The sequence below is a fragment of the Mustela erminea genome, chromosome 17 (assembly GCF_009829155.1).
Source record: "Mustela erminea isolate mMusErm1 chromosome 17, mMusErm1.Pri, whole genome shotgun sequence".
Taxonomy (NCBI): Eukaryota; Metazoa; Chordata; class Mammalia; order Carnivora; family Mustelidae; genus Mustela; species Mustela erminea.
Window position 1 is genome coordinate 27,184,739 of NC_045630.1, and position 24,054 is coordinate 27,208,792.

At 46.1% G+C, this 24,054-nt stretch overlaps 1 protein-coding gene across 2 annotated transcripts in view; it reads left to right on the forward strand.

The window, feature by feature from the left end:
- Positions 1-22,878, forward strand: part of TNR (tenascin R) — a 397,496-nt gene extending 374,618 nt beyond the window's left edge. For both annotated transcript variants that reach the window (XM_032318828.1, XM_032318829.1), the window contains exons 19-23: positions 7,782-7,933; positions 9,327-9,423; positions 13,547-13,708; positions 17,792-17,955; positions 18,967-22,878. In XM_032318828.1, coding sequence (XP_032174719.1) covers positions 7,782-7,933; positions 9,327-9,423; positions 13,547-13,708; positions 17,792-17,955; positions 18,967-19,086 — 695 coding nt within the window. In that variant the 3' untranslated portion in view covers positions 19,087-22,878. The remainder of the gene's footprint in view (positions 1-7,781; positions 7,934-9,326; positions 9,424-13,546; positions 13,709-17,791; positions 17,956-18,966) is intronic.
- The last annotated feature ends 1,176 nt before the right edge of the window (positions 22,879-24,054 follow it).

Below are 24,054 nucleotides of genomic sequence, written 5' to 3' on the forward strand. Positions count from 1 at the left end.
CCTCCAAATCTCTTAACTTTGTCTTTATGTTTTCTTTTCTTTATCTTGACTTTTAGTCTTTTCAGAAAGTTCCTCAGTCTGATCATCCAGTTCACTTATTTGTGTTCAGCTGAATCTGAATCCCTCATTCATCCCATCCGTTCTGTTCTTACCTTCAACTATTACATTGTTCATGTCTAATAACTCTACTAACTATTCATAATTTTTGTTCTTTTTTCATATTGTTAATATCCTTCCTTCCTTACTTAAAAAAGTGACATATCAGGCTTAATTTAATCTTGGACCCTCTATTCTAATAATTCTGCGTCAGGTGATGGATGTCACGATGCTTGTGGTCTTTCTTTCTTGTTAGTCTTACTCTCTAATGACGGATACTCTGGCCTGTGGGCTCATGTGCCTTTGGAGTTATCAACTGCTATGTCTAATATGGGTATATTAGAGAAGAACAAAGTACATGTGAAAAGGTAGGTAATGATTAGTCCATGACAATATGAGGGAGAAGCAAAAACAGGTCTTCAAACTCTTTTCTAACCTACTCTCTCTTTCTCTTTTTGTACTGTTTTTGTCAGTTTTTCTGTATCAAGAAGGCTGGCCTTATTGAATAGGTTGGAAATATTCCCTCCACTTCCATTTTCTGGAAGAGATTGTGTAAAATTGGTGATATTCCTTTTTAAAGTGTTTGCTAGAATTAATAATGAAGCCATCAGGGCCTGAAGGTTCTTTTTCTAAGGGTCCTAACTACAGACCCAATTTCTTTAATAGTTATGATATTATTCAGGTTAACCATTCATCTTGGGTGACTTTTGGTAGATGGTGATTGTCAAGGAAATGGCCCAGTTCATCTAAGTTTTTAAATTTATTTACACATAATTGTTTATACTATTCAGGAGGACAGGGATAGGGGCAGTAAATTTCACCAAACATCAAACTGTCTGCCATAGGTTGTAGGATAGCATTGTGAATGTTATAGAAGGACTTTATATGTCACTATACACAGGATTCCATCTGGCCAGTTTTTAATTGCATTGTCCCAAATGTTTTCAGAAAATCTAATTTTAATTTCTCTTTTTATAATCATAGGGGTGGATATAGATCACATAGTATGGTACATTTAATAAATATTGATTGAGCATCTACCATGGGTCAAACACTGTCCTAAGTTCTGAGGATAAAATGCTGAATAAGATGAGCCAGATGCCCTCCCTCCTGAAACTTATATTCAAAGGGATGAGGCAATTGGGAATAGACAAAAGAAGGAAATAGGGTAAATTCAAATAGTGATAATATTATTAAAAAAAATAAACACTAATGGAAAAGGGATAGATACAAAGAGCTAACTTCTAGGACAATTTGTATGGGAGGAAGCATTTTCTGATTGTCACTTCCTTCCACTACCATAGACTCTGGCCTCAACTAGGATGATCAGGAAAGGCCTCCTTTTGAGCTGAGACATTTGAGCCAGGACTTGAATGATCAGAGTGAATCACACAAGAGGAGCATTCCAGACATAGTAGGACTAATTACCATACCCCAAAGGAGGAATAAGTTTGACATGTTCAGCAGACTAGAAAAGAGCCAGCCAGGGTGGGAAATACAAGGCATTGCCGGAGCATATAGGGCTTTGTAGGCCAAGGTAAGGCTTTCTGATTTTCCTCTAATTGCAAGAAGTCATTGCAATTGGAGCCATTGCATTGAAGAAGCCATTGGAGGGTTTTTGGCAAGGGAGAGATAGGATGAGATAGGATCACATCTACAGTATTAAAAAAAAAAAATCACTCTTCCAAAAAATGGATAGTGAATATAATTAGGGTCAGAATGGCAGGAAAAGACAAGGCAGGAAGTATTACCGTGACCCAACCCTCTTCCTGCCATGTCCAATCAAGAGCCAGAGGGAGGGGCCAGGCGGACAGCTGCCAGTCTGATCAACTAATGTGCCTTAGAACTAGGTCTCCTGATATAAATGAATCCAAGAAATAAGGCAAATTATGTCAGAATATTTTTCTATCATGGTATCTTCAGCTAATCTTTGAAAGGAAGATTCAGAAGTTTATTGCGTTTACCCATGGTGGGCAGAAGGCAGGTGGTCTACAGAACTCGAGAACCTTCCTCAGAAATGCTTCAAATAAAACCATCCAAATTGTCTATTGTTCAGCTGATTCTCCATTCCTATTACATCCTTAAAAGTTTTTGTCACCTCTCCACCCAGACTCTCTCATGAATGGGTCTTACCTCCAATCTTACCCCCATCGAATTCATTCTCCACCCCACAGGAAGAATAACCTTTCTAAAAACTTGAGCTTAAAGTCTATCAGTGACCTCTTCATTGTGTAGCCTGCCTGAGAAGGTTTAACTCCTTAAATGGAATGATGCCATCCCTGCTTACCTTCCTGAGGCTCTCCTTTACCCACCCAACCCAGCTTCGGGCTCACTCTGCAGTTTCCCAAAATAGGCCATGCTTTTTGTGCTGACTTGGGACACCCTTCCCCCACCAGTCTGTAGCTAACTTCTACAGATTACTTCTAACTTCCTAAAATAAGAAGTGCTTTCTGATTAGCGCTTGCTAATCCTGTCCCATGCCAAGCTCTGCCGCTCCCCCTACCCTCATCAGCACCAAATTTCACCACATGCCCACCTCCACATTTTTAATAGTTCCCTCTGTTTCTCTCTTTACCAGAGCACTTAGAACTTGGGGTTATAATTGTCTGTTTCTCCTACCAGAGTGTGAGCAATCTGAAAGGTGGGATTGTATCCTTTCATTTTTTTATATTATCTCTTAGCCCAGTATTCAGAACCCAACAGATGCCCCCCATATGTTTGTTGAATAAATAAATAAAAGAATAAACAGGTAAATGAATTAGAAGATGCTATTAAAGAGGCTAAAATGAGGTTTTCACAGCCCATGTGGGGTGAAAAAGTAACTTTGCCCTGTCCATGACCTCAAACTGCCCTCTACAAACCTGCAAGCAGAAACCCACTTCTGGGAAGAACAGCCTAAGCGCTGGTGACCAGAGGCAGTCAGTCACCTGTACTTCTGTGGAATAGCACACTTTGCTGTGTAGTTACACAGAGATGTGCACAGGCTGTCCTCAGAGGGAAATCCTGGCATCATGGCTTTGGTCCTGATGCTAAGGCCAGAAGAGAGGGCAGGAGGCAGATACTCTCCAAATCCATCAACTCTGGCCATTTTAAAGACTACATCCAAGAACACAAAACAAGTAAGAAACAGGGCAGGGACCGAAAAGTCTCTCCCTTCACTCCCAGCTGGCTGAGGGTAATCTGATTGTGCTGTGTGTCACGTAGCTCGCTTCACTCCACTCCACACTCAGCCTTCAGATGCCCAACACAAACCAATTTCTGAGCAATTCTTCCAGTGAGTGCCTCAGTCCTGTTGATCTCGCAATTACATCTAGACACACTTAACCACGAGACACTTCAGTGTACTGATCACTAGGCATTGCTTTCCTCTTAACCTGGCAATCACCACAGCTTGTGTTTAAACAACAACAACAAAAACAACAACAACAACAACAAAGCCTCTTTGTCAGGCCAGGCCCCAGTTACTGTACAAAAGGAAACAAAAGCCTTCCAGTTTTGCTCTTGGTCCTAAAATTTCTGCCTTCAGAAAAATTACTGAAATGATCTATGTTAGGGTGAAAGGTGAGTTTCTGATGATATTAGATGGTATAACATCCAGAGAGCTAGGGATGCCTAAAATCTGTCCCGACAATGTCCTATGAATATATGAAATCACAGTATATGCACAAGAAGCCCAGCAGAGTAAGAATCAGTACATTCTTTATTATTAGCTAAGCCAAGGTCTAAGAACTCTCAAAGCAGAATTTAATAGGAAAACTGGAACACAAGGTTTAAACTCAAGAATAAACAGAATCTCTTATTCCCTCACTTTACCGTGCCACCCTGTCTAAATCGTGGGACCAGTCTGCTCAAGACATGCCTACTGAGGGCACATGGGTGGCTCAGTCAGTTAAGTGTCTGACTCTTGATTTCAACTCAGGTCATGATCTCAGGGTTATGAGATGGAGCACCATGTTGGGCTTTTTTCTCCAGGGGAGTCTGCTTAAGGTGTTCTCCCTTCCCCCATGTTCCCTCATGGTCTCTCTCTCTCTTTTTTTCTCATAAATAAATAAATCTTTAAAATAAAAAATAAAAAGACATACCTACTGAGAAAGACAGAAAAGGAAAGAGAGAGAAGGAAATAAGGGAGGGCAGGAGAGACAGACAGACCAAGACATTCTGTCTAGAGTCACTAGAGCACAGGACCTAAGCAGAGAAAGCAGACCACCAGGCCCCTCAGGGACATAGTCTAGCTTACCAATTCCACCTCTTGGCCTCTCTGAGAAGAGGAAAATGTACCAGAGAAAGAGTGGGGTTCAAATCTAGCTGCTCTTCAGATTCATCTGGGGAGATCTGGTAAGACACTGATCCCCTGCTATCCCTCAACATTCTGACTTAGTTCATCTGCCACAGGACTCGGGAATCTGAATTTTAATAAAGTCCCCATTTGGGAATTAGTGAGCCTCTGCCTCCTCTCATCTGAGGAAAAGGAATAATGATCTATCGAGGACTTGTAGTGGGAGGCAAAACTCTGGTAATACTGAGGGCCGGAGAGGGGTTGAGAAGAGTTGTTCTATGGTAGATGTGTCTTCTCCAAGTGCCCGGGAGGTAAAAATCCCAGTTGTTGCTCCTGATATTCTACGCAGGCAAAATGTTTATTGATTGATTTTCCAATAATGCCACAGATTAAATCAAATCAAGAAACAACCAGGTGGCCTCCCAACTTGTCAAAGGTAAGACAAGTGTACCCAGCAACCATGCACCAGACCTGAACACATTTGGTGAGCTCCTCCACCAACCGGCCCAGTGTGGGGGCCCAAAAAGATGAAAACACAGCCCTTCCTTTCCCAGGGTATAGTCTGGGAGCTTCATCTCTCCAAACTTTTGACACCACTTAAATCCACTTTTTTCTTAAGTTTATTTTATTCCCATTTTCTGACTTAAAAAAACATGAATTCCTTTTTTTATATGACATTCTTTCAGGTATCTTAAAAGGTCTCCAGGGCAGGCCATCTCAATTACTATATTTGTTTTTCATAGGTTTACCTTTAAGACAACTAAATGTGTTTGAACCTTTTGAAAGTATCAATAACTTAAATATTAAATAATCATCAAGTTGAAGAAAATCGTAAAACATCATTTACTTACCTATTCTAAAGTTTGGTTTGGTTTGGTTTTGTAGATGTATTTGATTTTTTGTTTTGCTTATTGTTTGTTTTTAAAGATTTTATTTATTTATTTGTCAGAGTGAGAGAAAGAGGCAGGCAGAGGGATAAGCAGGCTCCCTACCGAGCAAGGAACCCAATGTGGGACTTGATCCCAGGACCCTGAGATCATGACCTGAGCTAAAGTCAGAAGCTTAACTGACTGAGCCACCCAGGCATCCCTTATAGGTATATTTGTTATAATTTGAGGCTTGGGGGAAGATGTTCTGTTGGGAACATCCTGGATACTGGGGGAAAAAAATTGTGAGTTCTGGCCCCTTTAAGGAGTTAAATCAATTAAGAAAAAAAACAGACTATTTAAGAATGAGCTAAAGCACAACAAAATTTTGTGCTGATCTCATAAAATGAGAAAGTCAGCCAATTAGAGTGGTTAAAGGAATGCAGACAGGCAGGTTGCTGCAGAGACCAGGTGGAGAAAAAGGCTTGGGAGCCAGGACATCATCATGGTGCTCCCAATGTAACAGGGAGAGGGAAGGAGCTCACTTCCACCTGTCCCCTGACACATAACTGTGACCACTAAGAATATGTGGGTTTAAGAATTCTGTCAGGCTCTAGGACGTGCTGCAGATGAAAGTTTAGAGCTTTCCTGCAGCTACTTTAGAAAACCAGTTTGGAGGATAAAGATGTGTAATTTGAACATAGAACTTTTTGAGGTAACTTTAACCTTTGGGATGCTTGTAAGAAAATAGAGACATCAATTAATTCCCTGCTGTATGGATAGATATAACTCCTGTAAACTGTATACATGTTATTCCTTGTTGAGCCAAGTGCAGGGAGCACTTGACTTGGGGTCTCAAAACTTGAGTTCAACTGACCTGTGGAAGCTGTGCGATCTTACTGAGTGTGGTTTCCTTTTATGCAAAATAGTGATCTGTCTGATCTATAACAATCTGCCTTTCTCTTAAAGTTTCTTGCAAGAATTAAATAGAAATAAAACACACCTTCTCTAGTACAATTTCTATAGAAATGTATTGTTACTCCCTGCTGCAACTGTGTCTGAAGTAGGCAGTGCCCTTGTTCTAAACTACCTTATGTGGGAGCAAACTTTGACCATCGTGTGGCAGCAAGCTGGACAGTCCCTGTGCTAGGAGTTCACAGATCTACTAAACCCTGACGACCTCTTCCTAAAACAGGATGCTTCGAAGATGATCTGTTGACCAGGGTGTTCAAGGAGGTCCACTTGCTCAGACCTCCCTCCCCCACAGCTGACTCCAAGCTGCCCTCCAGCGCACCTGTAGTGTGCCGGTATCACCACTAGGGGCCACTGTAGTGACTAACACGTGAGGTCCCTACAAGCCTCCTTCTAACAGCTATAGTTCAAGGGTGCAAAACAGAATCAACCTCATTTCATTGACCCTGAACATCACTGCATGCACAGGTCACCCAAACCATTTCTCCTTACATGGAAAGCTCTCCCTTTTATTTTCCACTCCTGCGGTCCAGAAATCAGTTCCAGTGGGATCTCTGCTTCTTGGCTTGCTTGCTAAGCATTAAAATTTGCCCCGAAGCTAAGCTCTTCAAGATACATGATTTGAGCTTCTCTTTTAGCTAATTAGATATTGTTCTACAAATTGGGCTGTTCTCTCTGAAAGATGATCAGCAATTTATTTCCCCTGCCCTTTCCTTAAACTTAAACTGAACTGTAAAACATGACCATTTGATTGTTTAGTCCAATCAGGAGATTGTTTTGGGCAAAGAATAGAGATCCATCTTCTTGCTAACTCCAAGCTTGTGTAGGCATTCCTTCATGCTGTTGTGAGGATGGTGGAAGGTTTTGCTTAATACCTGTCATCCCTTTGAAAGGTGGGCCCTACTGGGCTGCCTGGGTGCCTCAGTTAGGCATCCAACTCTTGATTTTGGTTCAGATCATGATCTTGGGGTCGTGATAGGGAGCCCCATATTGGGTTCTGCACTCAGAATGGAGTCTGCCTGAGATTCTTTCTCCCTCCTTTCATCAGAGTGTGCACACTCTCTCCCTCTCCAAAATAAATAAAATCTTAAAAAAAAAAAAAGGAAGAAAAAGAAAGTTGGGCCCTACGGTGATCTGTTGTGGCCCATGCATCTGTAATCATCACCTGAGTAACCCCACTAGCTACATTAACACATTTTCGCCCTTCATGGGGTGGGGTAGGGGATTTTTTTATTAGCCCCGTTTTACTGACAAGAAAACTGATACCCAGGGAAGTCAGGCCATTTGCCTAAAACCAAACAAATAGGTAAGGGAAGGAACCAGACTGTGAACCCAGATTCTTGGTCCTCAGATGCCCCAAAACTGTATATTGTTCGAGTAATCCAACATCAGTTAGAGGGGGGAACGCAGGATGATGTGGGGTCCCCACACAAGGCTTGAGGTCCAGTAAAGATTTCTTACAGCTCTTGATGAAGTACCACAAGGTACTTACAGCCTTGTCCAATCCAAGATGTCATTACACACTGTAGGTGAAAGGATCCTTTCTGGAAACTGCCTCTTTTCCTATGCAGGGGGTCGGGTGTTTCCTCATCCTCAAGACTGTGCCCAGCATTTGATGAATGGAGACACTCTGAGTGGGGTTTACACCATCTTCCTCAACGGAGAGCTAAGCCGGAAGTTACAGGTGTACTGCGACATGACCACCGATGGGGGTGGCTGGATTGTAAGTATCTGGGAATGTTCTCCACACTCACAAACATCCTCAGGGGCTGGTCCATCTGGCTTGGCATCTGTGGATCCAAATTTCACCATCCTCTGGCCAGTCTTCATCCATCCTTCACCCGTCCATGGCGGGGTTCGTCCTTACCTCTGGGCCCTTGCTTAGCAAGGCATTCACTGGCCAAGCACTGGAACGATTAAGCATATCGAGGCAGCAGTGGCCTGGCCCAGTGAAGGGGCCCCAGGAATACTGTTCCTTCTGTGACAATAGTTAATGCAGGAGGGTGCCAGGGAGAGGGACGAATGGCTCTGATAGGCCCAAGACTCTTGCCTGCTGAAGGCTGCAGCTGTAGTCAAGGAGCAGAGAGAGTGGGTCCTCTGCAGGAGGAGGTGAGCCTCGATGGGGAGCTCTATGAGATGACTGCATATGGGGGAGCCGATGAGCACGAATAGCCATCTCTAGTTACCAAGCCTACCCCTGTCACCATCTTCCCTGGCCTCCCTGGCTCTTCCCCAGAGCTGCCACAGCCTTCCAGTGCACCAGCAGTCAGGAAAATAAGAGCCTTCCTCCATAGCTAATAGGACAACACCAAAAGAAGAGAAAGAACAGTGTCCTAAATGACCCCAGCTAGCGGTGCAGCCCGCTGTGCGTACAGGAGAGTTCCCTCAGCCTGACCCTAAAGGAGCCCAGCATTCGCTCCGTCCCTGCATGCACACACAGCCCCCCGGCCCTCCCGCGGTTCCTCTCTAGCGCTATGAACACACAGCACTGGATTTTTCTTGGTGCAAAATGGATAGATTTTTAATGGAGTTAAATGGTGGCTGTGTTCGTAAGCTACTCTGGGGAGGCATTCTCTTTTATGTTTCTGACATATTTGTGCCTCCTTCTTAAAGCATAATTGGAAATTGAAACTGAGGCTGATGCATTGGAGGTTAAATGAAATTAGCACTTAAACAGCTCGGAAAAATGAATGATATGCAGTTGCTGTGCCTGCAATAGGATGGTGACAGCTACTAGCTGATGTGGGCCGGTCCTGTTCTTTTGGTGAGAAATGCTTTCTACTGCCCTCGGTGCTGCAAAAAGATTCTTTTGAGAGCCAAGCCTATTTCCCCTTGCCTAGTTGGGGGCTTGAGATGGATTCTGAATTCTTTCTGCATTGCAGGGGTGCAAATTAGTGTCAAAGACACACCCTGGCCTATTCTTCAGGGACCTCTGCACTTCCGGAGGAGAGCTCTGAGCATCTCTTACTACGAAAACAGCCATGTGGATACCGAGCTCAATGTTCCTGATCTGAGCATCTTTGTCCTGGCGGCTGGAAAACTCAGTTACAGCGATTTTACTCGTGGGGTTTATTTTCTTTAGCATCACGTTGTTTCCTCTCCTGTCTCCCCCACAGGTGTTCCAGAGACGGCAGAACGGCCAAACTGATTTTTTCCGCAAGTGGGCTGAGTACCGTGTAGGCTTCGGGAACCTAGAGGATGAGTTTTGGCTGGGTAATCCTCCTTCATGCTTTCCCTGGGAACCCTGCTCCGGGTCTTTGTCCACCTCCTTCCTTTCATCTGGGATGACCCGAAACGCCGTGTCCATTGAGAAGTTGACAGCTCGTGAATTGCTTTCAGTACCTCTTGCTCTGTTTGGCTCCGCTATTGATCTGTTTTTATCTTATTGTGGTGTTTTCCTCTTTGCTCTGTCTCTTCCCATCCTCATTAATAGTCTCTTATGCTGATGGGTCTTGACATGAGGCAACTACAGAGGAAGTGAGCTGCCTGGTGGGGGAGGGGGTGCAGGACACAGCCAGCTGGCCGGTCACCTCTCAGATGCTGGGCACCCGCCAGGCAGCCTGCAGGTCGGGAGAGAGAGGAGGCAGTCACCTTGCCCCAGCTCCCCGGAGGAATCTTATTGCCTGACTTGGCAAGGGAAGAGAAAAATGAAAACCGCCTTTGGGGTGTCCTGCCATCTCCCAGAGGTCTGACACAGGCAGGAGGTGCAGATTGAGAACGGAGCTGGTGTGAGAAGGTGAATATCCAGGAGGTGGCGGGAGTGCCAACCCCGGAAAGCAGTAAATGGATTACCTGTGTCTCGGCCTGGGTTAGATTTTCATAGTGAAACATACAGGGAGGCAGGGGGAAGGGCGCATGACTGACTTCTCTATTTGGGGTCTCCTCCCTCTATCCCCGTCCCTACGGCATCGGGGCCTCACTGTCTTTCTCCTGGACACTCACACGACAGCTCCCTACCTGACCTCCCTGCCTCCGGGACTACTCCATTGTCCACACGGTGGTCTTCCTCATGCCCGAAATCTGAGCTGTGGTTAACCGCATTTGTAATCCCTTTCAGTGACGCCTCATTGCCACCAGGAAAGCCAAACCCCTTCACTGAGGTACAAGACCCTTCCTAATCTACTTCTGGAGCCTGCTCCCCACCACTAAGTCCCCCACACCTCCCGCCTACACTCCCCCACACATGCCAGCACCCAGCTCCAAACATTCAGAATCATTAATGCTTCCTCTGCAAGGAATGCCCTCCCAGCCCACCATCCCCCTACCCTGTACATCTCGTTGCCTGTCTGTGTACATTCAGAGACCCAGATGCACTCCTCGTCCTCCACAGAACCTGTGCTGCCCAGTTTTCTCACCCTCTGCCTATGAGAGAATTGTCCACTCCCTCTTTTGTGGAGCCCAAAGCACAGTGTCCATTTTTCTTTCTGTCCCTCTTGACTGTACCATGGAAACTTCTTTCAGGACTAGGACCACATCTTGGCCATCTTTTAGTCCCCTTGCCTGTTATGGTGCCTGCGATGGTAGGTGCTTAAAGTGTAGGTACCGATAGGTCCATCAATGATAAGAATTTATCAAGTACCTATGAGAGGCTCAGAACTGTGTTGGCTGACGTAGGTAATGAAACTATAAGATAAGAACATTGAGAGAGAAGTCAAGTGCAGAGGAAGTATTTTTACCTTCTAGGAGTTGGCACACAGTTTGGGGGACAAGTACAATGCATGTAGATCAGGTGCCTGGCACACAGGGCTCGCATTCCCCAGCCCTCAGCCGCTGTGCACTGATTCCACGATTTTTGCCTTATCTGTGAAGTAGCTGATCTATCCTGCACTTACATTTTCTCTATATTGCTTGCTTTATTTAATTAAATCAACTGTTTTGTGAAAGAAACTTCATAGCATTTCCCAAAATGGAAAGCTAGTTATCATGTGCCGAAACAAAAAGGAGCCTTAAAAATTCATACAAGGAAAACAAAATAATATTAATATTATTAAATGACAGCTAACTATGCGGGCCCCAAGCCTGATGTTGCTGCCAGTGGTACAAATGAAGGTTAGCAAGCACTGGGTATTTTCACTGCCAAGTTCTGGAACCAAACTGAGACTGGGAGTTGAGGTTAGCATCTGAGTTAAGGTTTCTCCTTTAACTATTAAGAAAGAAATAGGATTTGGAAATAGCTTTCTCCCTATATGTTTAAGGTTATTTCGTCCTCATTCCCAGAGTATTTCTCCTATCATGAGAAATGCCATACTATGCTGAGAAACACTGTACCAACCAATGAACTATCTACGAGAAGGCACAGATACTCGGAGAGGGGAGGGGTCAGCTTTGTGGAGGAGGCTCTGGGCGATCCATGACTAAGAAGAATGCAGGACAGAAGGGGACAAGAAAAGAGGAAAGGCAGGGATTTTTCTGACATGTGCAAATGGGACAGGAAAGAAACCACCCAACCAGAGCAAAGACGCAAGGCAGGGAAAGAAGAAAATGAGGTTAGATGGGTTGAATAAAAGCACATTATGGTACCTAAAGCCAGGAAGGGAAGTCTTGACATAATGCCGTGGTAATAGGGAGCCAGTGAGGGCTGCTGAATCGAGGTTTGGCAGCAATACTCAGGTTCAGGGTAACTTTGGCCTATAATTTATATCCCAAGTTGGGTTCCCCAGAAGCAGAGCCAGAGACATTCTTTTTCAAGGGATTTATTGAGGGAGTGGCCTCAGGAGTAGGGGAGTGGAGGAAGCGAGACAGGGCAGAAGACACTATGCAAAAATGCAGTTTTGGTGAGAGGTTATCTTTGGTCTGATTCTCAGGGGAGGTCTGGAGCATGAATTGCTCCTCAGAGTTGGTCCCCAGTAGGACAAGAGGGATGGTCTTTCATACCCCCTACATGAGGCATTAATGTAGGTCTGCTTCAAGGCGTGGGGGAGGAAGAATATAGCTGCTAAGGGGAAGTAAATCCTGTTTGGTCAAAGGCAATTATCCAAGAAGGCAGCTGTGAGCTGTTAGCAGCCAACACATCTAGCAGCTGGGGGACATGCCCACCATTTACTAAGGGCATCCAGAGCAGGTACCCCCAGGATCTACTAGATCCACACAAACACAAGTCTAGGGCAGGTTGTGGGTCAGCAACCTGGCGAACAGCAAACAGCCCTCAGCCCTCAGTTTATACGCAAAATGAAGCTTTAAATCTCAAACAGGATAGGGAAGCAGAAGGATGCAGGTGGCCTTCAGCCAATAATAGCACCTGTGTGGATTTCAACCTCTTCTTCCACAATGAGATTAGCTTAAGTAATCTCTAAATTCCCTTCCATTGCCACAGTTCCTTTATTCTCATCATGGCTTCCTCTGATAAATATCAGATATGACAGCAAAGCAAGAGGACCCTGGTTCTGTATGCAGATAGAAATCAGGAAGACTCAGAGATCACCAGCAATGCAAGGTTCCAAGTCTGGACAGTTAGGTCAAAATCAAAAAGTCCCAGAGTCCAGCCAGCCAGAGCAAGTGGACAAGGGAATATATACGAGAAATATAAGAGAAAACATCACCCAAGGAAGATGTGAGCTCACAGAGGCATTGCATGTTACAAGAATCTATTAAACCAAGGTCCACAAAGCTTAGAGCCTAAAGGGAAGCAGCTGGGTGAAAATAACCACCCAGAAGACCAGTGCAGAGGGGGCAAAGCAAACTGTAGTGGGTGGGTTAAACAGAAAGGAACCGAAGTCAGAGGGCAAATGGCAATATCCCCTGACCTGGCTGTGGGAGCCCCAGGAGGGCTGTAGGCTGAGAAAGGGCAAGGCAGTACAATGCAGGGTGAACAGAATCCCTTTTGCAGGCTGCTAGGAGATGATAGGAGGTCTGGTTCTCCCGGGCCCCTAGTGCCCGTCCTGAATTCCCATCCTGAACTCCTCTGATCAGTGTTTCTACCTCTGGCTTCCTACGACTCTCACCAAACGATTCACATCCATGTAATACATCTTGTCATTTTCACCCAATGCCACGGTTTGGAGTGGAAGGTGGTAGGGGACAGGACCAGGAATCCTGAGGCTCAGGGTTTGTGTGCTACAGAGTCAAGACAGGATGTTAGGACCCCTGAGCTGACCTGGGGGCAGGGAGGGGGACACCCATCAGCAGACCAGGTCTTGTCTTTTTGCGGGAGGAGATTCTGGGTCTGGCAGGGTCTGTCTGATCAATGACCTGAGAAGGGCTGAGGACAAAAGCAATCCGGGTCCCCCTGCCCCTCTGCAACATCCATTGTGAGGCCACAGTCCCATTCAGCCCCATTTCCCCCCATTTCCCAAGCCGCTGGGATGGGGCCCCCTGCATCCTCCGCTCTTCTCCACAGGGCTGGACAACATACACAAGATCACGTCCCAGGGCCGCTACGAGCTGCGCGTGGACATGCGGGACGGCCAGGAGGCCGCCTTCGCCTCCTACGACAAGTTCTCAGTGGAGGACGGACGAAACCTGTATAAGCTGCGTCTCGGGGGCTACAACGGCACTGCAGGTACCCTGGCCACCAACCCCTCACCAAGACCCCAGCAGCACCCCCGGGGCGGTAAAGACCAGCGCCCCCGCGCGGTCAAGGCCTGAACTGCACCGGGCGGCGGCCACACCCGGAAACCTGTGAATTCCCTGCCAGCCAAAGAGCAGGGGCGGAGGAAGGGCTGGGAATCACTGGCGCTGGTCCCTTCTGTCCCCAACCACCCAGGTGACCTGAAACCAATGCCTCAGGATTTCAGTTTCCTCATCTGGAAAATCATAATAAGGCTTCCAGCCCTACTTCACAGAGTAGTCAGAAAAAGATGCAATCAATGCAGCAAAAGTACTTTAAAGTTTAAAAAAAAAAAAAAAGCACAGTGTGAGGGCAAAGCATTATTTTCCTTGTCTAGATTAATCAATATGGGCTCTTATCCAACGAGTGCATAATCATCTACTTTCTGGTGAGAAATTTCCTCCTGCAATGACATCCAGGAAAACCATCTTGCAACTAAGGGAAATAAAGCAGACCCCTCCATATTCTGAGGGGCCCCCTCCCCTCAGCAGTCATCATAACGCCTTTGTCAGGTGCAAGCAAGAGCCCTGGGAAGATCCTCCTCGACCACGTTTCTTCTCATTCCTCCACGAGAACCAAATACATGCTCGCATTTCCTGTATAGACATTTCGACTAAGCAGAACAAATGTGTCCATAAGCTCTGTTGCATTAATAGTTTGATTGGAATGTAATATCCCAATCTGTTTCTTAGGCTTTGCCAGTCTGTCTCCTAGGTTCTATTATAGCACATTTCATAAAAACCTGTTTTGCCAAACATTCTACTCTTTGGTACATGGAATTATTGGTCCTTTCATTAACTCCAGTGTAAGGGCTAAACGCTAGTCTGTAATTTTAGCAGCATTTTCATGACTCTTGGAATTAATAAGATCATCAAGGTGCTGCCCTTCTGGTTACTGCACCTGTCCAAGTATTTCTCTTCTCACCCAGGTATTGTTACTCCGCAGGAAGACGTGCTTCGTTCTTGTTCATTTGGAGATTGTTCCTGTCGGTGGTCAGTCAGGTCTGCCTGAGATGCCCCTCGTGGTGGCTCCAATTTACTACACTTTGGGCATAAAAGAGCCATTGAAATGGAGTGTATTAAACAAGATGTCAGACTAAATCATTTCAAAAAAAAAACCTGATACAATCAACTCCCTAAGATTAGAATCGGATAGAAAAGCAGTTCTTATTCTTCCCTCAGGAAGAAAACCAAGCTTTCCCCTTGCTCCCATGTTCCACCTTCCTCCCCCCTCTTCATCCACTCCAGTCCTCTGCTTCTCCCTGCCCGCCCCCTTGCCCCATGGGCCCAGCCATGCTGCCTTTACCACAGCTCTGTCTTGCTACCAGGCCCCATGGAGGGCAGGGCCATGGGACCACATTCTACTCTCATGTCTCCTAGGCAAACCCTGCCAGCAAATTGACCAATCATCATGAATTAATTGCAGTCCGACCCCTCTCTTCAAATATTCAGTTCATCTTCCTCAAATGATGAAAACCTGGGCTTATATGGGCTTCCCCCTTCTCTGGGTAACTCCACTCAGTGGTTGCTCTTTCTAGACCAGAAGGTCTCCAGTGGGGAAGAGCCCATCCTCTCCTTCTGGCATTCGCCATTGCCCAATTCCCCTGGCCTTTATCTTGACTTGTTGCTCATTTTATTGGTCCTACTGACAACTATCCGTCCTATGGCCTCCAATGCATATTCATCCCTTTCTCCTGTCCCCATTTCTCAAGGCTACAAAAATCTAGGTCTCTCATCAAGACTCTGACCAGAGTAGAACTGAAAACTCCAAAACAAGTTATCAATAAAAGGTTGTTGAGCAACCCCAAGAAGGTCATTGTGCAAGTTACAGGGACTCAAAACAAGCATAAGACATGGCCTCTGCAAGAATGAAACAGCTGTTTTTCAAAAAAGAACCATAAAAGAAATGATACTCACTTCTTGCTTACCAGGAGCTTATTGGCCTCGGAAGGAGTGACATCTGGCTTGGGTGGCAATAGCAAGGAAGGCAAACCCTGGAAGAGAAGTCACGGGAGGAGCAGTTACTGTGGAGGGAGGGCAGGCGTGGAGAGCCTGGCTCCCCAGGGCAGGGTGTGAGTTCAGAAGAAACAGAAAGAAGATTGGCAGAGTAAGGGCCCTAAAACCAAGGGAGCCATGGTAGGTCCTGAGTCTTCTGGATTTGGGGGTTTTAGGAAGATCAATGTGACAGCCTTAAACTGGATAAAGTAAATCTGAGTAAAGAACAGAGACCTGCTGGCAGCTGCTGCATTAATCCTGGTAGGAGATAATAGGAGACTTGACTAATGTCAGGAATTAAGAGAAAGGTATAAATCTGAACAGTGGTTTGAGAGAGAAAAACCAAGACTTGGATGATGCACTGAATATATGAGGTGGTATGAGGCAGAAATGAGAAGGGAAGCCAGATTGGGGGAGGAGATAAGGACCAATGCTGGGATCTATCCAAGACTGCAGCAGGCAACATCAGAGATGAAGTTGGAGAGCACTGTTGTAGGGCAGTAGTGGAGAGCAAATTCTAGATTACAGAAGGACGAGCTGGAGATGAGAATATAGGAGGTGGGCAGAGCAACAGAGTGACCCATGGTAAAGAAAGGGTCACTAGAAAATAGGATTAATCCAAGAAGTTTTAAAGCTAAAGGATGTGAATTTGATTTAGGATTAGAGGAGGTAACTATGCTAATAAATACATATTTTTATGTATATATATATATAAAGGTATATTATTATCTTTTTTTTCCTTTTTTCTTTTTCATGTACATATACATTATATATATACATGTACATATACATGATATGTATATATATATGTATTTGTATAATGTACATGTATATGTACATGAAAAAGAAAAAAGAAAAAAGAAAAAAAGAAGCTCTATTTTCTGCCTTCCTCTGGACCTGGAAGAAATGTGACTGAGTTTTATAGAGGCACCTGGGTGGCTCAGTCAGTTAAGTATCTGCCTTCAGCTCAGGTCATGGTCCCAGGATCCCGGGATCAAGCTCCACGTGGGGGGTCTCCCCACTTGGTGAGGAGTCTGCTTCTCCTTCTGCCTCTGCCCTTCCCCCGTGCTCAAGCTCATTCTCGTTCTCTCTCTCTCTCTCAAATAAATAAATAAAATCTTTGGGGCTGCCTGGGTGGCTCAGTGGGTTAAGCCTCTGCCTTCAGCTCAGGTCATGGTCTCAGGGTCCTGGAATCGAGTCCCATATTGGGCTCTCTGCTCGGTAGGGAGCCTGCTTCCTCCTCTCTCTCTCTCTACTTGTGATCTCTCTCTGTCAAATAAATAAAATCTTTAATAAATAAATAAATAAAATCTTTTAAAAAATGAGTTTCAGGTAGTAAGATTAGCTCTCAATGGACACAAAACTAGATTTCTTGGAGCCTGGGAAGAGCAGATGAAAGGATGGGACAGAAAGATGATATGTTCAGTTGGGGATCCAACTGACGTGAGGGAATCAGGCTTTCTCAGAGAATAAAGACCATCCCCTCAGAGTAAGCCATGGTGGGAAGCAGTGGAGGCATTCTTGGACATGATTAGGATTTTCTTATCATGCTTTCTCCTGTGGACAGGAACTTGAGCTTGCTGAGATCCTGTGGGGTTTTGGGTGAGGGTTGACCAAGCTTAAGAAACTGTGGAGAAGGCCAAGCTATGGATGCATGGTGGTAACCCAGACTGACTCAAGCCACCATGGCTCATCACTGGGTCCTCTGGGGATAAAGGAATCATGAATGTTGGTGCCCAGTGCAAGCCTAGAGGGAAAAGACAGGGGTGTGAAGTGGACTGAGTGGACAGAGCTCTCAGCATAAGGTCAGAGGAATGAGGAAATGAGAGGCAGAGAACAGCAAAGAAGCAGCTGACCCAGGGGGTAAGGTGGAGTAGGAGTTTCCTACAGCCCAGCTGAGGAAATGCGTGGGAACGAGATGAGTAATGGAAGGTCCCGTAAGGGCAGGCTAGGTGTGTTGGGAGTGGGTCAGATGTCCAGATAGTCCTGACAAAAGAGGAACAAATGAGATGGCCTTATGAAAGCATCTTTTTCTTTATAGGGGACTCCCTCAGCTATCATCAGGGACGCCCTTTCTCCACAGAGGACAGAGACAATGATGTTGCCGTTACCAACTGTGCCATGTCCTACAAGGGGGCCTGGTGGTATAAGAACTGCCATCGCACCAACCTCAATGGGAAATACGGAGAGTCCAGGCACAGTCAGGTAGGTGAAGCTGGCCGCCATCTTGAATGACTCAGGGCTGTGGAACCCACCGTCCCTTGGCTTTATGTGTTCGGTGCACAAGTTGGTCTTACATTTCCCTCTGTTAAAAAAATAAATTTAAATTTATTTTAATTAATTAAATTAAATTAAAAATTTAATTTAATTAATTTTAAATTTATTTTTAAAAATAAATAAATAAAAGTCAGTCTTGAGAATGGACTATCATGAAGAGGAAAGGAAGGCAGGTCCTGAGATAAGAGTGGGACAAAGCAGAAGCCAGAGGAGAGAAAAAAAAAGCATCTGGACTCAGAACTTAGAAGTCACGCAGAAAAGCCCTTGACTACCAGTACATTCCATTCATTTCATTTCCTCATCTTAGCCATTCCATGAAGAGCTTATCAAATTTAGGGACAGCTTCACAGACTGGACCTCATCTAAAGAAGGGTCCCAGGAAAGGAGAGATCAGAAAACCAGTGTCAACTGGACTAGGTTTCCCCCTTAGAGACTACAAGTCCACAGGCTGGGCTGGGAGATAGAGCAACCACATGGGACTTTCCCAGTTTTAGCACCCAAAGGCCAGCAGCCACGGAAGCCCCTCCCTCCTGAGCCAACCAAGATGGCTGGTCACCACAGGCAGAAATTACCTGGCTTTCCCCTCAGGAGAGAGCAGTCCAACACAATCATTCTCCACAAGATGCTCCTATACTATTGGGATTTTGAGATTCAGCACCAATAACCGATGCATGCAAATCTGAAAAGCCAAAAACATAAAGCTGGCAGTAAAACATAACCTGATGAACACTCTGACCACAGCACGCTTAAAAAGAAAAGCTGGAGAAAGACCCAGCTCCTTTGACCCTATCCGGAGCTGGACCACAGAGCTTCCCGTTAATGGAGAATGACTAATCCTCACCTTGGATTCCCCGCTCCTGGTGTTCTCCCTCTTTTCAAGCCTGGTGTTCTACCTGGGGGGCGGCAGGGACCTGACGTGCCTGTCTTCCTCCTTCCCAGGGGATCAACTGGTACCACTGGAAAGGCCACGAGTTCTCCATCCCTTTCGTGGAGATGAAGATGCGTCCCTACAGCCACCGTCTCACGGCGGGGAGGAAACGGCGGTCCTTGCAGTTCTGAGCCTTGGGCGGCCGCGGGCCAACTGACCTTTTCTGTCATTTGTTTGTATTTTATAATATGAAACAAGGGGTGGGGGTAAGAGTACTGTGCTTGGCAACGTGGGAAGGGTGTTGGAGGAAGCAGGATATAGCTGTTCGTGGTGTCTGCTGTCCCGGGCCTGGGCCTCGGTCTCCGTGCTCCCTCCCACCCAGTCACCCTTAACCTTCCCCTCCTTTCTCAGTGAGGAGGGAAAGTCTGGAATGTTTTAAAGAGACCAACTGAAAGGCAAGTCCTGGGGTCAGATAGCTACGGCACCAGGCCTTCTTGTCCTGGACACCTAGGAGCTGCCCTTCACTCCCAGGTAATCGTGCTCTGGTCACTGCCTTGGATGGTCAGGTTCTCACAGCAGCCCCTAGGAGAAGCCTCGAGAAGAGAGCTCTGCCAACAATGCCCCTTCAGAGGAAATAGATTAACCTCGCCCCGTCCCAACAACCCAAGTCCTTTTTAATGGGCCAAAGATTTTCATCTTCTGACACTCTTACCAGCCAAGTGTCCTATGACCTTTTAGAGCAGCGGTCTCCTTCCCAGCCCCAGTCAGCCCTGTGCCTCCGTCCATCCTACCCTTAGAGCCCCATGGCCCCACAAGCCCAAGGCATTGTCCACTCCTGGCCCTGGGCTACACAGTGGCTGTGTTCCCTAAGGGTCATAAGTCATTGCCCCTTCTCTTAGGTCAGTCAGACAGAACTCCTCTGTGGGCAAAAGTGGGAGATGGTTGTAGGTTGAGCACTTTGGGGTCAGACATTGAGGAAAGGACAAAAGTAGAAATCAGGGCATCTGCCATTTGAGATTACAGGTCCCGTGGGAAACACAGATCGTACCTAGCTCTATTTTCTTATCTCTGGTCCTATTTGTCATGGATTTTTTTTTCCCTGAGTTGCGAATGGAAGGCCTCATTTCTGTGTTCAGCCAAGCTCTCCTTAATGTGGGTGGCTTAATAAGGGTCAGAAGAAGAAGTTATATGACCAGCCAGCCGTTCCCCCGACTGATAATTCCTGGAAAGAGGTGAAATTCGGGGGAGGGGGGAGGAGCTGTTTTTGTTTTTTGCTCTTTTTTGGTCCTGTGGGAAATAGGAATGACCTCTGTAATGAGTTGACATCATGAGAAGCCTTTCTCCATCTTCTTTTATTATTCTGCCTCTGAGAGGAAAAATGAAAAATGCCAGAGGAAATTACATCTGGAAATCCAAAGGTGAATAGGGGACGACTGTGGGCCTACCTCCAATTTTATGAGATGTGCTCTCTTCACTACCATGATTTGATTTTTAAGCCCAAGAGAGCGCGAGGGTCTAGAAACCATGACCCTTTGGCTTCTCCAAACCCAATGTCAGCGGTAGCTATCCCTGCGGCATCTACCAAAAGCCACACCCAGCCCCCCAGCAGCCCCCCTCTGTTCCTCTTCCATTCCGCGAGGCCCCACTTCTGTTTTCTGTAACGCCCATGATTAGCCGAACCAGGACATCTTGCCCTGTCCCCAACCAGTTGCCGGAAGATCCTGAGAGTTGGCAGTTTCCTCATGGAAACAGCTATGTTCTAACCCAGCTCTGACTCCCAGGAGAGGACGGTCACTGGGGCTGCTGATCACACTTTATACAGATGACGTTGGCTGCCACTAGCCACAGGCACCCTTCCGCAGCGGGCCTCCAAGGCCTTGCCCACGCCTCTGTGACGCTGTGACTGACAAACCCGGGATGAGACATGGAAGACACGCTCAGGTCAGCATGGGCTTCCAAAGGAACTAGGAGAAGGAGGAAGAAAGAGAAACAGTCCTTTTAAGAAACATGTAAATTCCAGTGAGATTCGGCTAGGAGAGGGGGATACCAATGAAGAGTAGGGAGCACGCTTCGAGGAAGCTGGGGGCTAAGCTAGAGGCCGCCTCTGCCATGTTGTTCGCTCTGTGACCTCATCAGGGAGGTTGTTTTCTCTCTCCAGGCCTCAGTGTCCGCCCCTGTTGAATAGAAGCTTGGACTAGAATGGCTACCATCTTCCTTTCCGGTTTTGATAGTCAGTGATGCTGGTTTCTGATCTGGAAATCTAAGTAGAAATTGGCATTGATGAGGAAGCATGATTAAGTAAGGAAAATTCCCCCTGAAGTTCTGCTTCATGAGGGAGGGAGGAAGGGAGGAAGGAAGGAGAAAAGATTCAGAAGTCGTAAATGAAACACACACACACACACACACAGGAAAAAGCACTGCAGAAAAGGTAATGCCAAGTAAGAGGCCAAGTTCATTTTGCCTGTAAAAGCAGAGACTGAGGGCCTGAGTGGTACCAGCACAGCCTGCCTCCTCAAGGGAACTGAAACGAACAGAGATTATGATTCCTTGTGTGGTCAATTCAGGTGAAAGCCAGGAAGTATCAGTTGAAACCAAAACCCGCCTTTCATGACAACCATTTTACCCTATGGAACATTTTTATAAATATTATCAGCAACATTGACTGAATTCATTTCAAAAACGTTTAAAGCAAGAAAAGGACTTTAAAGATTAGCTCACCCAACCTCCTATAAAAGGATGTATAGATTCCTTTTACTAAGTTGAGTGTTTTTCTCATGAGCTTTTACCATCTTCAAGAGACACTGTGCCCGGTTCTCTCCCCAAAATCCACAATCAACTAAACTCAAAGCTTCTTAACTTTACTGATTCCTGCTTATCCTGTTCCTCCAAATTTGCTTTCTTCCCAAGGGTGGATCCGGCAAATGACATTCACAGAGCACTCGCCTACGCACACGTCTTTCCCTCAAGGGACTCCTGGAAATAGAAGTGGACCCTGCCCAGAGGCAATTTAAGTGCAGGATTAGGATTTAATCCCAATCCTAATCATAGGCATTTATAAGCAAACAAAACCTACCAATGACTACAACAGATCCACTGCCTAGATCCAAGATCCAGACAGTTTTTCCTTTTCTCATTTCCTCATCAGATAAATATAGTTCCCAAATGAGTAACTCAGGGTCTGCAGGGTTCTTTCTGGAAGGTGGGGGAGGGTGGGGGAGGGTCGTTGGGGGTGGAGACCAGAAATCTGTGGAAAATTCCTTCAGGCCTTTAGACTGGATTTTACTGGAGGAGGGAGACTTGCTAGGTGTGGCCACAAGGTGGCGATCACTCCCCCCCAGTCGTCGCAGGTAACTATGAAACCGGGTGGGGATTGAGCGCAGCAAGCCCCTAAGGGTTTCCGGGAGAACTCACACCAAACCAAGCTTGGGGAAAACCAGCCAACTGATTTGCACAAGGGATTGAATTGTTAAAGAACAACAACAAAAATGGCAGCAAGGAAATGCAGAACAAACTTCTATAAGTAGTTAAATCCCCCCCTACCCCTCAGCTACCAGCTCCCCCATGGGCTGCCCCTACCCCCGCAGGGGTAAGCCACCACCCCACCCAGTGCCCTGGAAACCAGCCAGCTCCCTGCACACTGAAAACTGTTATTTTAAAGACAAACCTGAAGAACCGAGGTTGCCAATGAGCTCAATGCCAAGCCAAACAACCCTAATCACATTTATACTTTTAAAATCCGGTCCCAGCACAGAGCCGTAGATTAAGGGACACTAGTTCATTATGGAATCGTTTCAAAGAGCTCTTTTCAAAGCATCAGATGAGAAAAAGTGGAACCTGTGAGCAGTATAGATGCGCCAAGCGGAAGAGGCTGTAACAGACAAGCCCATGACCCGGACTTGCAAGAATTCTGGGGCAAGAAAACACTTTTTTTCTTTCTCCTTCCTTCCTTCCTTCCTTCCTTCCTTCCTTCCTTCCTTCCTTCCTTCCTTCCTTCCTTTCTTTCTTTCTTTCTTTCTTTCTTTCTTTCTTTCTTTCTTTCTTTCTTTCTTAATTTTAACCTCTGCCCAGAATTTCAGGAAAGGTAGAACCACTTACTCAAGGTCCATGCTTACTTTCAATCACCTGACTCCCATTCAATCTCATTCCTACTGCCTTTTCTTTCCCTCCAAAGCAGAGACTCTACTTGTCTCTCACTGTCTAGTCCTAAAACTTTGAAAAGGAAAATTCAAACTTCGGTTTAGTTCCAAGAATCCCATAGAAGCTGGAATAATTTGTTCATGTGCTTCAAACTTGCCAAGGCCTCAGGACCTCGGAGGCCGTGTGGGGGAGGTCTGTGAAGTTTGGGAGTCTGCCTCTTCCACAAAGCACCAGATGCCCATAGCTGCAGACTCGGCTCCACCCAACCTCTCTGGGTGGCCCGTCTTTCTCCAAATAGCAGTGACAGAGAGGTCCCACTCTCAGGAAAGGCGAGACCTGGTGCTGGCTTCTGGGTGATTCCTGTAGCCTCTCTCTGGCTAGACCTCCAGGTCCTTTGGCCACATTCCCGAACATCTTTGACTGAATGCTCCCCCATGCTTTTGTGACTTCCACAGCCCCGCCCTACCCCACACAAGTGTGACCAAGCTTCCCTCAACTGTACTCCAGCATTTTGGCACCATGGGCCAAATTAGAATTCACAGACCACATGAGACCTCCAAAAGCAAGGAGGGAAAAAGCTCTAGTACACTTTAAGTGGGCGTGTGGTGTAGCTACAGGTCCATTTGAAAAAATGGCCCTGGTCCATCCTGATGACAGCCCCATTTGATACTCTGATGTCTGTTCTGTGTTCTTCAAGCTTTGAGAAATAGCAGGGAAGAAGAAAACATAAAATATAAAACCTTAAAAAATTAAATAACAAAATAAAAGAAAGGGATGGATGCTTGGAGACTGAAAGCAAGCCCTCTACCAATGGCCCATGGTAGAAGTACCGAGAACAAGGTCTAGGGACCTGTCTCAGTTCCTAGAGTTCTGGTCTCACCTCCCACCAGAGAGCTCCTGTCAGTTCACCCACTTCACTGGAGGAGAAACTAAGGCCCCACAGGCCTGTCACTGCAGAAAACGAGAAGCCGAAGGGCTGCCTTGGCTTGTTCAACCAGTCCTGCCTGGACCTTACTTATCCT